We start from the raw sequence: 12,055 nt of genomic DNA, 5'->3' as shown, positions 1-12,055 counted from the left end.
GCTGGTTTTCCACGTTTGATAGCTTCGGGCGGGATGCTGTCACTACCTGGTGCTTTGTCGTTTGGAAGGCAGTCGATTGCTTTGCTGAGCTCCTCTAAGGTTGGCACTTTGTCGAGCTCTTCCATGGTGGGCAGATTCTTTATGCTGCTGAGGGCTGCATCAGTGACTGACGTTTCTCTGGAGTATAGTTCTGAGTAGTGCTCCACCCATCTGGCCATCTGTTGCCCACGGTCTGTGATCTTCTCTCCCGTCAGGGATTTCAGGGGAGCGACCCCTTTCACTGTAGGGCCTAGAGCCTTCTTGATGCCACTGTACATGCCTTGGATGTGTCCGGACTCGGCACTGCGCTTGATCCCTTCACACAGTTGTTGCCAGTACTCGTTCGCACACTGTCTAGCAATGCGTTGGGTGTTACTTCGGGCACTTCTGAGAGCAGCAAGCGTCCGTTCATTAGGGCATTTTTTGTAAGCTATGAAGGCTTTTCGTTTCTCCTCGATTTGTGGTTCCATCCTTGATAGGTGTGCATTGAACCAGTCCTGGCTGGGTCGTTCCTTCTTGCCAAACGTTGACATAGCTGTACTATGGATGGCACCCTTCATGGCGTTCCACTTGGCTGTAGCGTCATACTCAGGCAGGTCCTGGAGAGCCTTGTTCAGGGCAGACACATACTCCTCCACCTTGGCAGGGACTGACATCTGTGCAGTGTTTATGCGAGGACATCCTTTTGGTTTTGTGCGGTGTAGCACGTGTGGCTGTAGTCGCACTCTGCTGCTCACAAGGGCATGGTCGGAGTCACAGTCTGCACTGTGGTAGGTTCTGGTGGAGAGGACGCTGTTAAGGGCAGAGCGCCTGGTGATGACCAAGTCGAGTTGGTGCCAGTGATGAGATCTGGGGTGTTTCCATGACACTTTGTGTTGTGGCTTACACTTGAAGAAGGTGTTTGTGATGCACAGGCCATGGTAGGTGCATAGCTCCAGCAGTCTCTGGCCGTTTTCGTTGGTCTTTCCAGTGCCATGATATCCGAGGCAGGTAGGCCAGGACTCATGGTCCGCACCTACTCTGGCATTAAAGTCGCCGAGGAGGAATAGTGGTTCATTTTTGGGGCATCCTTTGATCTGTTCGTCCAGCTGCTCATAGAACTGATCCTTCACGTCTTCTGATGACGTGAGGGTTGGGGCGTAGACACTGATGATGTTGACAGGACCTGAAGTAGTGGTGAGGCGGATGGACAAGAGACGCTCAGTGCCCCCTGATTGAGGTTCAACCGAGGCCAGGAGATTGTTTTTGATGGCAAAGCCCACTCCGTGCTGACGAGGCTCCTCAGGTTCTCGACCTTTCCAGAAGAAGGTGTAGTTTTCCTCTCTGAGGGAGCCACTAGAGGCGAGCCTGGTTTCCTGGAGGGCAGCTATGCTGATATTTAGTCTGGTGAGTTCTCTATCGATGATGGCCGTCTTTCTGGTGTCGTCCACTTCTCTGAGGTCGTCGGAGATGCCTGTACACATGGTGCGCACATTCCAGCTTGCAAATCGAAGAGCTGGAGTCTTCTTTATTGGTTTCTTGTTTCTTTTGTCTGGTGTGGAATTACCGTCTGCTTGTCATGCTGAACAACACACTGAGCTCCAGACACCCACTGGAGCAGGCAGACGATGGCGGGTCAACACCTTATTGACCGGGGGCTGCCCGGCTTGAGGCGGGCGATAGTTGGCCAGTGGGACACGATGATCCCTCCCACCGTCAAAGCTGACCCGTGGCGCCCCTTCCCTACGCCAATCGGGTGGGACTTATAACCCGTAAACTGTCAGCTTCCGTGTTGTTTCCTCACTCAGTAGCGAGACTGGAGTGTCCTCTCCAGGGCGCAAGCCTGGGCGTGGAATATGGAGATCCTGGGCTGCCCAGACGTCAGGATCCCCCTCTCGTCCTTGCTGGTGGGGTCCAAAGGAATGCTGAGCATGACATTTGGCACCAGTTTGGATGCAGGAGCTGCCGGAAGGAGGTCGTAGTCGACCCCCAGCCCCCTTAGGGGCTCCACTCCTGATTTTCTGTCTGGGTTTACTCCCGTAGCCTTTCCTTCTCCCGAAGATATCCACAAGGCAGTGGAGCCATAATCCAATGGATGGGACTTGGTTGGTTTTGAATCAGAGTTTCCTTCTCCTAGATGAACTGCCTGACAAGGCTAACGAGCTTCATCTGCCCGGGTTTGGGGTCAGAGTTTCCCTTCTCTTAGACTGGTTGCCTGCCAAGGCTAATGAGCCCAGTCTGCCCACCCAGTTATACCGCCGGGTACTCGGTCGCGCCACACAGCAGGCTCTGTTAAAACAGGGGGCACCGCGTGAAGGTGCTGCTGTGGACACAATAGTGTAGGAGAGGCCATATGCAAGTAACCTCCTGCCCCGCAGAGCGAGACAGTGGTCCTGCGGCGATCACTACACCTGGGAAGGAGAGGCTATGAGAGACGCTTCACTTTCCTTTGGCAAGCGGGACGTCAGGCCCAGGCCACGCACCCCCCTGCACAATGTACATCTTGCATATAAGATAAGGTGAATACCTATGTATGGGTTTCAGTTAAATCTTCGTACCATCAATCAGTAATAGGCCATCCGAATAATTAGGCGTATTCACAAGTTTGTATGTTTGTGAGATTGTTTTCAGATCTTAACAGATTTTATCTTTTCAAGATGCTCTCTCAGTAATAAAGGTGCTGTCTCAGTAAATAAATTTGGTCACATGTCAGCCATGTCTAGCTATCTATGTGGTGGATAAACAATTCACTACAGTCTTGCCCCCAAGCAGATTCTAAACTGTGCACCATTGTCAGATTCGGCCAAAGGTTTTTACACAGGTAATAAACCAATCCCGTGCCACTTCCATGTAAAGTTATGTCATTCCTACATACTTTAGAACAGCCAGAAAGACAGACAAATGAAACGATAGGTATAAATATGGGAAGAGGCTGACAAGCAATAAGCAAACGAACCGACAGACAGATAGGTAAAGGGACTGATATAAAATATTAACGGATGACGGAAGAGACAAACAACCGTATAACATTATTATTGCATACAGGTAAAATCAAGAAAATACTTTCGATGGCTTTATTAAATTTCTGAATCTTACCGTAAAGTTTTATAAATATGTGACCTAACCTTTGTGAAGTTAAACATGTGATTAAGATGGGGTAGAATCTACAAAACACATTATGCAACAAAAACACTTTTATAAAATATATTTAATGTTCTATATGATACATGTTACGTGACCGTACTACTAGCTCTTTACTTGTATAAACTACTATTACTTTGTCTGATATTCGACTAATATAGGTATCAATACTATATATCAATACTATATAATATATAGTGAAATCATGATAGTACTATCAACATAATAAATTATATATTCAACAAGAATGATAAACAAGCTGCCAACGTGTGCTGGGTTGGTGGCTAATGGTATTAGGGGTTCGTTTTTATTCTTCTCTTATGGTAAAAGTTTTCTCATGTGAATGAGGAATATTACTCGGCGAATTAATTTTTTTATTATAGAAAAGTCCTGAACAAGGTGTTTGTTCTTGAATAATTATTATATTAAGCAATGTGCCAGATTTAGGTTGGAATTTACTTTATATATGATGAAATCTTTTCTGTATCAAATGAAAAATAAAATGAAGATTATTAGGATTATAACGCATTATTTCTGCTAGGTCATCCAAACATGGTCCATTGGAGGGCTGAGGTGAATGAGCGTAGCACACTTCATAAAGAGTCGGCTGCCTCGGTATGTCCTTTAGAAAGATACCTAGCCCCTATTTGTCAGGCATTATTTTATTGCCAGTGTCGTTAAAAACAAACAAAACAAGCTCAAAGTAAAAGAATAACAATTACTTCATGATCTATTGTCTTTAATGTGTCCAAAATTAGACGATGATAAAGCCAAAATGAAAGTCCTGCTTATGGTCCAATGTATCGTCTCGTTAAATAAACAAATAAATCGTGTGCGCCAGATAACTGACAATAGTTACCCTTAACTTTCGCATCGTAACAACTTGCCCAAGAACAATGACACTTTTTTTCATGATAACCGTATGATGCGAATGCAGCAATGACACTTTTTCTCATGATAACCGTATGATGCGAATGCAACAATGACACTTTTTCTCATGATAACCGTATGATGCGAATGCAACAATGACACTTTTTCTCATGATAACCGTATGATGCGAATGCAACAGTGACACTTTTTCTCATGATAACCGTATGATGCGAATGCAACAATGACACTTTTTCTCATGATAACCGTATCATGCGAATGCAGCAATGACACTTTTTCTCATGATAACCGTATGATGCGAATGCAACAGTGACACTATTTCTCATGATAACCGTATGATGCGAATGCAACAATGACACTTTTTCTCATAATAACCGTATGATGCGAATGCAACAATGACACTTTTTCTCATGATAACCGTATGATGCGAATGCAGTTTAAGAGTTTAAAAAATATTCAAGGCTAGTGTGACTTCCATCTGTAAATGAATCACCTTTTGCAGAGAGATATTCAAACATTTGTGAAGTGTCTCGATGATCCAATGCCGAAATTCGAATTGAAGCATCAACCTTAAATATGAAAGTGATCTCTCTCGATAAAACAATTCAAAAGATTTTAATATATAGAGTGATGGAAATGTAAATAATGTATAAGACAGTAGATCCGTTTAAAATGTAAGGAGTCTCCATATCCATTTATATAATTATTGTCTCGTATAAAATGTAGCCACTAAGGCATCCTCTAATGCGAGTATATTTGCCCATTCCTATTACTTTTCTAAAATTAGTTACTTTGAATTATTTCTCGACCTCCAGAACCGTTAATGTTACATGTCCTCAAAACATTTTTAAAAAAAGATTAAATGATCATGGTGAAGCTATCATTATAAATACTGGATTAAAAAAGGAAAACAAAACAGTCATGTGCCAATACTATTCCAATTTTGCCCTATCAAGTACTGAAATACCCTATTATAAATGGAGACATTAAACTTGAATACGTAGCGGGTACGAGTAGTGGTATGGTCATATGACGGAAACATTAATCTTGAATACGTAACGGGTACGAGTAGTGGTATGGTCATATGACGGAAACATTAATCTTGAATACGTAACGAGTACGAGTAGTGGTATGGTCATATGACGGAAACATTAATCTTGAATACGTAACGAGTACGAGTAGTGGTATGGTCATATGACGGAAACATTAATCTTGAATACGTAACGGGTATGAGTAGTGGTATGGTCATATGACGGAAACATTAATCTTGAATACGTAACGAGTACGAGTAGTGGTATGGTCATATGACGGAAACATTAGTCTTGGATGCTTACCGGGTACGAGTAGTGTTATGTTCATAAGACGGAAATATTAGTCTTGAATGCTTACCGGGTACGAGTAGTGTTATGTTCATAAGACGGAAACTGCTGCACAAAGTAGACTCATTACCATATGATTCTTACCTGATATGCGATTGTCTTAAAGTATGATCATGAGGAAAACAATATCAAATGAGCGACGTTCATAACAGTACTCATACAAACATATTAGTACTTATGGTACTCATACAAACAATATCCTTTAATAATTAGTGACTATCTCCCCCAGCAATTAAAATATATTCAACATGTTTAAATTTTTTAGCGTAAACATAGCACCAAGTAACAGCTTACCTGTAAATAGTATGTGAAAATGTATATTTATCAAATTTTGCTTTATCACAGACTAGTTATTTATCCACGTTTTTATCCGAGAATTCATCATGTGAGTTTATTTCCCTTCAGATTATGATACAAAGTTTAAAAAGCAATTACAAAATAATACAACCTTTCAGACGTTGATGCAAATTGTTTTTTTTGTGTGAATTATAATATGAATAGAGAACTGAGATAGAAATAGTTCACGGCAAAATGTATGCCAGCTACACTGAAAAATTCACGTGTCTTACAAAAGTGAAGCAACAACATTCCCGTTGATTTCGTTGATAACACACAACCTATTCGGTGTTGTATACCTGAGCTTTTAACATTTCACGAACTTTGATGAAACCGTTTCCATTCAAGTTTCCATTAGTCATGCGAGATGGATCTCTGACAATTTCCCCATTATGAACATAACTAGAAGAAGATGCCATGGAAAGAGAAGAGACGCGACTCTCCGAGACAGTATCAGAGTTACCGAAGCCACTGTCATCTCGTGGCTTTTTCATGTCCGACATATAAGTGGATCTGGGAGATGCGTTTTTCTCGTGCCTGAGGGACAAACGGACGATTTCCGACGTGTGGCCACTTTTGTTCTCTTTTGGAAGACTGACGCGAATTTTCTTTTGAGAATACGGTGCATCGTGTGCCATGCTATGTTCTACTTCCAAGAACCTTACCGAAGATTTAGGTAATTCTTCACAAGTCTTTGACATAGGACAGGACGCATCCTTATATTCTGAATGTGGCTCTGGCTCGGGCGCGGTCTGTGAGGGACTACTGCTTTGACGGTTTTTACTGATGGCGTACTTATCGGGACTTGTTTCTTTGAGAATTATTTTCACGTTGTTATGCGACACCGGTCGCTCCATAGCCTTTATAGTTTCGTGGGATACAGTTTGTGAATTGTTGGTTGCTCCTGTATCAGATAAGTTGTCTGCAACGTCACTACTAATATCTGAACCCACTTCTACATTGTATATATCTTCGTAATCACTCATTCTTGGCAACCGTATCTGCCCCTTACCGGAAGTGTCGTCGTATCCTTCGTCTTCTTCTTTTTGTTTGTCATGCCTTTGGAATACTTTCGTATGCAACAAATTGACCTTTGATTTTTTCATTAATCTATGACTCGAAGTATGCTTTTTATTTTCACTTGAGTTTTCCTGATTCAAACTGTTCAATGATGACCTAAAATTAGTTGAATCCATATCTTTATTATCGTTTACTGTCCCTCCTTCTGCACAGTTATCATCCATGCGAATGCTACAGTTCGGTGTCATAAGCATAGGTGTGTCCAATGGTGCCAATGATAAGAATCGATACAGTTTGAACTCCTTCGCACGTTTGTGGTTTCCACCCGATCTGACAGGAGAAGACCTTACCATACACGACTTAGTACTAACGCTTTTCTGGGAAGACGCCGATCTGTTATGGCCAGAAATCAGGGCAGAAGAACTGGTCGAGAGCACGGACAGAGCTCCTGTCTCCTGGCTACCTATAGTCTGCACCGAAATAGAGTTTGGTCTGGAATCTCGATACCTTTCGACAGTATCGGGTCTGACCCTTGATTCTGTCTTCAACGGAAATTCAATCGATCTTGGATCACCTCGTGTACCCAGTGAACTTCTGCTATGAGGCGTAGATTTCCTTTTCTGTACACTGTCACGAGGCGCTTTGGTCTGAAGAAAAGCGATCACCTGTTTCATATTAAGTTTGTCCGGGTCATGGTCGTTTATTGGCGTTGTACTGCGAGGTAACTGATTAATGTTAAGTTTGTATTTCTTCTTCGTTTGTGATTGATTCAAAACTGATGTTTCCCTGTAGCGCTGTAAATCCAGTTCTCCTGGAGTAGGAGCAACGGCGCGACGATATCCGTTCTGCTTACAGAAGTATAATGAACTATTTCCATCTGGCGACCGATTAATGGTAGGTTTTGGCAACACTACATAAGATAGCGGCTCTTCCCTTCTACCGCTCTTACTTTTCTTCCCCTTCAGATCAGAATTTACTTCCGATGACTTAAACGAAGAAGACGATGACAGTTGGTCATTTAAGTTTTGCACACTGAATCGCGCACCTGGCATGTCATTCATGGTTTTGTTAGGTTTCCTCCTGTCGTTCAATGATTCAACTTGCAATCTTTTCTCCGAGTCGTCCATTTTATTAAACTCTGTTCCACCTACTTGATTTATAGCACTACTTTTCGAGACAGATATTTTGGACTCAGATTGGTTTACGTTTTTTTCATTTGCTGAAGCTGAAAACGTGAATTCTGAACAGCTTCGTGTCACAGCCAACACTGGATATTCTCGAACACCATTATGTTCCTTTCCCGTAATGGGGTTTGCGAATCCCACGTGGTCCTTTGCCCTCGCGCTGTTACTTGAGAATGGCACAAGACGAAGAATCGCCGGTTGCCATGCATCCGTCATAACAACAGCAGCACTCATTGTACCTAATTCTACAAACAGACAATAATTTGTTGTTAAACATTCACTTCTGAAGGCTCACGTCAGTTCATTCTGTTACACTTTTTTGCACAATTTTCATGCAGTTTATTTACCGGATCCTCATTAGTCTGGTTTAATTTCACAATGAATATTGAATAATTTCATTTTTCAGCACATGAAGTTGATCAGTTTTGCCAAATAATTACTATACCACCTGCAAGGATCACAAAAGCTTGATTTCACTGAAATCGGTACATATTTGCACGATACGGACTTATGTAAGCCGATAGATCTTTCTTGTGTCGTCTATTTCTGCAGAACGTAGCCCTACCCGGTCAGGAATTAGCTGGGTTAACCTGAAAGATACATATGTACAAGTTATTCTCACCCTGTGCTTATAGAGTTCTTATTTAAAAGGTTGATATACTTTTCTCTATTGTTTTCAGTGTCTATCAAGACGATCTATTGGTGCCTTTATTTGAATCTTCAAAGTAATTCTTAATGATTTTTCAACGGATTATTACATTAATGATTGTGTGTGTGTGTGTGTGTGTGTGATTTGGATTTTTAACGTAGCTTTAAAAAAATTCAGTCATATCGCTACGATATCTGCAGTGTGGCAGTTTATAGAGAGGTCTAGCACTGGGACATCATGCCGCATACATGTAGCGTGATGCCCCGCCCAGTTATATTATCCCGACTCCAGGTCGACCAGTCCTAACACTAACCTCTTAATGTTGAGCGCAAAGCGAGGCAGCTGTCAGTACCATATTTGTAAGTCTTTGGTATGATTCGATCAGGGATCTAACCCACGACCTCCCGCATCCGAAGCGGGCGCTCTAACCACTAGGCCACTTGAGCGGTTACATTAATGCCCGTATCTATATGGTAAAATATTGGAGATATAATTATGAGCATGGATTTGAATATGGAATAAAATCTTGTTCTATGAGTTCGAAAATTTACGTTATTAACTAATAACTCCTGCACCCAAAAAGACTCGAACGTAAGACTATGAATGCAATGAAAATGGAAACATCCAAAACTTATAATGTAAAGTTTGATTGAATCAAACTTTGTGTGATTAAAATATATAGAAGATCTCAAGCATGGCCTGACTTAATCCTTTCTCACTAATCTCTTCAAATTATCCAGAAATATCAGGTTATCCATGATTAAATGACAATACTTGGCTACGGTTGTGTCACATGACCACTGTATTATTTAGGTTAATATTGTTATGTTATCTATATTGTGTGTTTAACTTTTCTCCATGATTGTATATTGTAAGGGTCATTTGTAAAGAACATATTACTTAACTTTGGACCACGATTGTTGATTATGTTTTAGATCATTATCATTTGTAAACAGCATTTTACTTGGATCTGAGTTCAGAACCTTGTTTTTTCTCTTGGAAATTCCATTGTCCACCTAATTTTTGTCTTCCTTTTAAGTTAAAAAAAAACTGTTTAATGATATTGGTGTTCAAGGTCTTGCCTTATTTACAAAATTTGGAATGTCCTAGAACCAAACTTCTGACCACACCCTGTTCATCGTATTGTGTCTTAGGGTTTCATATAAGCTTGCGATAAACAAAACTATTCATTCCTATTTTGATATCAGTCGTTGTGGAATTACTTTTATGGTGCGTTCAGATATAATTTGAGAGGAATCATTATTTAAATAATTCATTGGAAATACTAACTTGCTCATTGACTGGATTAACACTATTTTTGGATTCGTATGAATTCATTCAAAGACATTCTGGATAATATCATTGTGATACATCAAGACTTTTGGTACATCGGCACATTCAAGATTCTTGGAATTCATTTGGAACACTATATACTTTTGGAGTGCGATATAGGATTATTTGGAGTTAGTTAATAATACCGTAATCTCCTCTTAAACGTTCATGTTATAACTTAGAGAATTAAATTATTTGTTGTTTTTTCCCAAAACTTGTTAGTTTTGCTTCTTTGTTACTTAGTTTAAGACCATAGAGTCGAAGCAGTGTACATATTTATTACATATTTAAATATGAGATATAGAAAATGATGAGTGAAATGTTTTCAGATTTTTTAAACTACAATAATTTTACATGCGAAAATATATCCTTATATTTTCGCATGTGAAAAATACAAGGGTTCCCATAATGCCATGGGATGCTTGATTGTACATGTCTTTATAACTTATATTTGCTGCAAGAAAAATTAGTCTTTTGTGAGCTGAAGCAGTAACTATAAACTGCATTACCTTTCAGACACGGAATATATTATTTTTGTCGATAATATTTGACGTGCCATTGTTTGCTTCTTTACGAAGTAATATCCCTTTAATAACCTTGCGAATAAATTATATCCCGGTAGTTCTGTGTGCTGCATCGCTCAACGATCCATGGTAACGGTTATATGGAAAAATGGGAACGAGTCTAGAAATGTGCGAACACTGGAGTATTCATAGGTTTTGATGGCCGTGATTGGTTGATAACGAAAAGTAAAATTTATTTAAAAAGAATGCTTTGATGGTTCTCTTATTTGTAACTGAAAAAAAATAAACATTATTCTATTGATGCAAGTTCAGTCTTTGACTTGACTCTTGGAACAGAAATTACTGAAATTAGCACTTAATTCTTTAGGTGGGGAATCAAAAGCACATTTAGAATACGTGTAGATGAAAATAATGACGTAGCTCATGTGGTTTTCTCAACTGGTAGATCATGGTTTGAACAGGAGTAGAAATTTAAAATGCTTGAACTTTTGAGATGATGTTTTTCTTTTCGGTGATTCACTAAAGGAATTAAATTAGTCCTCAATTACACTTACTTTTGGTTAGATAGTTTAGCGATTGCCAGCAGTCAATTGCAACGTCACCATTCCATCAAATCGCTGGCATCTGATTTTTATGATCAGCCAATAATTACAATTGAAACTGAACACTGAACTTACGAAAATGATGCATGGGTTGATGTGCTGAAGAGTGAATTTAATCCTCAAAGCTTCGATTAACAACCATTTTGGTATATAATAAAATGAACATCTTACACACACACACACACACACACACACACACACACACACACACACATATATATATATATATATATATATATATATATATATATATATATATATATATATATATATATATATATATATATATATATATATATATATATATATATATATAAAACATTTCGATATCTTTAGTTTTTGTTATCACTAGAACAACGTATACACTTGTACACACCTTTCTGGCTTTGCAAACTCACTGATGCTACTTGGCTCTATGCATTTTTAACCCATAAATACACCCGCAACTTGAAAGGATCTGGTACTCATAAAACAAATCTAACAAACGATGCATTTCAACGATTTCCGAGTAGATGAATGAGACAGAAACACGTGTTGTAAAAATTGCTTACCAAGATCTCAAATAGGGAAAGATACAATACAATTCCAAAGCTGTCGAATATCACTTATTCATCCTCTAATACATGCATCCTGAGTATATCGTCATGCATATCCGAAAGATTTCTGAAACGGAATAATGAGTGTTAGACCGCCAATCTCCGAGTCCCTTTCACTAAAGAGAGTGTGAATCGTTTGAAACTGTCGCGTCGTTTACTGAAGGTGACTTTCATAACATTTAATAAAATTCCTATAAATAGGTTGAGAGATTTATGAATTGAAAAGACGTTGCATTCATCAATTTAAGGTCCGGCATCTATTCGTTGTTTCGTCTGCTTACATTTGTCACCTGTTAACTCGGTCTCCAAATGTGGTGTTTTTAAAAATTATATTCGATCAATGTTCTTCGAAGCAATTGCTTTTTAAGTGTTAAACCTGTAGAGTG

General features: G+C 39.7%; 1 protein-coding gene across 4 annotated transcripts in view; it reads right to left on the bottom strand.

Annotated features, from left to right (window-relative positions):
- Positions 1–3,078: 3,078 nt before the first annotated feature.
- The window catches only part of LOC149773693 (uncharacterized), a 79,587-nt gene continuing 70,610 nt past the window's right edge, over positions 3,079–12,055 (bottom strand). For 2 of the 4 annotated variants that reach the window (XM_089946102.1, XM_089946104.1), the window contains 2 exons: positions 11,625–11,736; positions 3,079–8,556 (listed from right to left, as the gene is read on the bottom strand). In XM_089946102.1, coding sequence (XP_089802228.1) covers positions 6,044–8,200 — 2,157 coding nt within the window. In that variant the 5' untranslated portion in view covers positions 8,201–8,556; positions 11,625–11,736 and the 3' untranslated portion in view covers positions 3,079–6,043. The remainder of the gene's footprint in view (positions 8,557–11,624; positions 11,737–12,055) is intronic. The other 2 variants (XM_089946103.1, XM_089946105.1) reach the window with 1 other exon arrangement.

The sequence above is a fragment of the Sinohyriopsis cumingii genome, unplaced genomic scaffold (assembly GCF_028554795.1).
Source record: "Sinohyriopsis cumingii isolate HCF-2022 unplaced genomic scaffold, ASM2855479v2 utg000622l, whole genome shotgun sequence".
In the NCBI taxonomy this organism is placed as follows: domain Eukaryota; kingdom Metazoa; phylum Mollusca; class Bivalvia; order Unionida; family Unionidae; genus Sinohyriopsis; species Sinohyriopsis cumingii.
The sequence above is the reverse complement of the archived record's forward strand: the minus strand, read 5'-3'. Positions and strand labels throughout refer to the sequence as shown.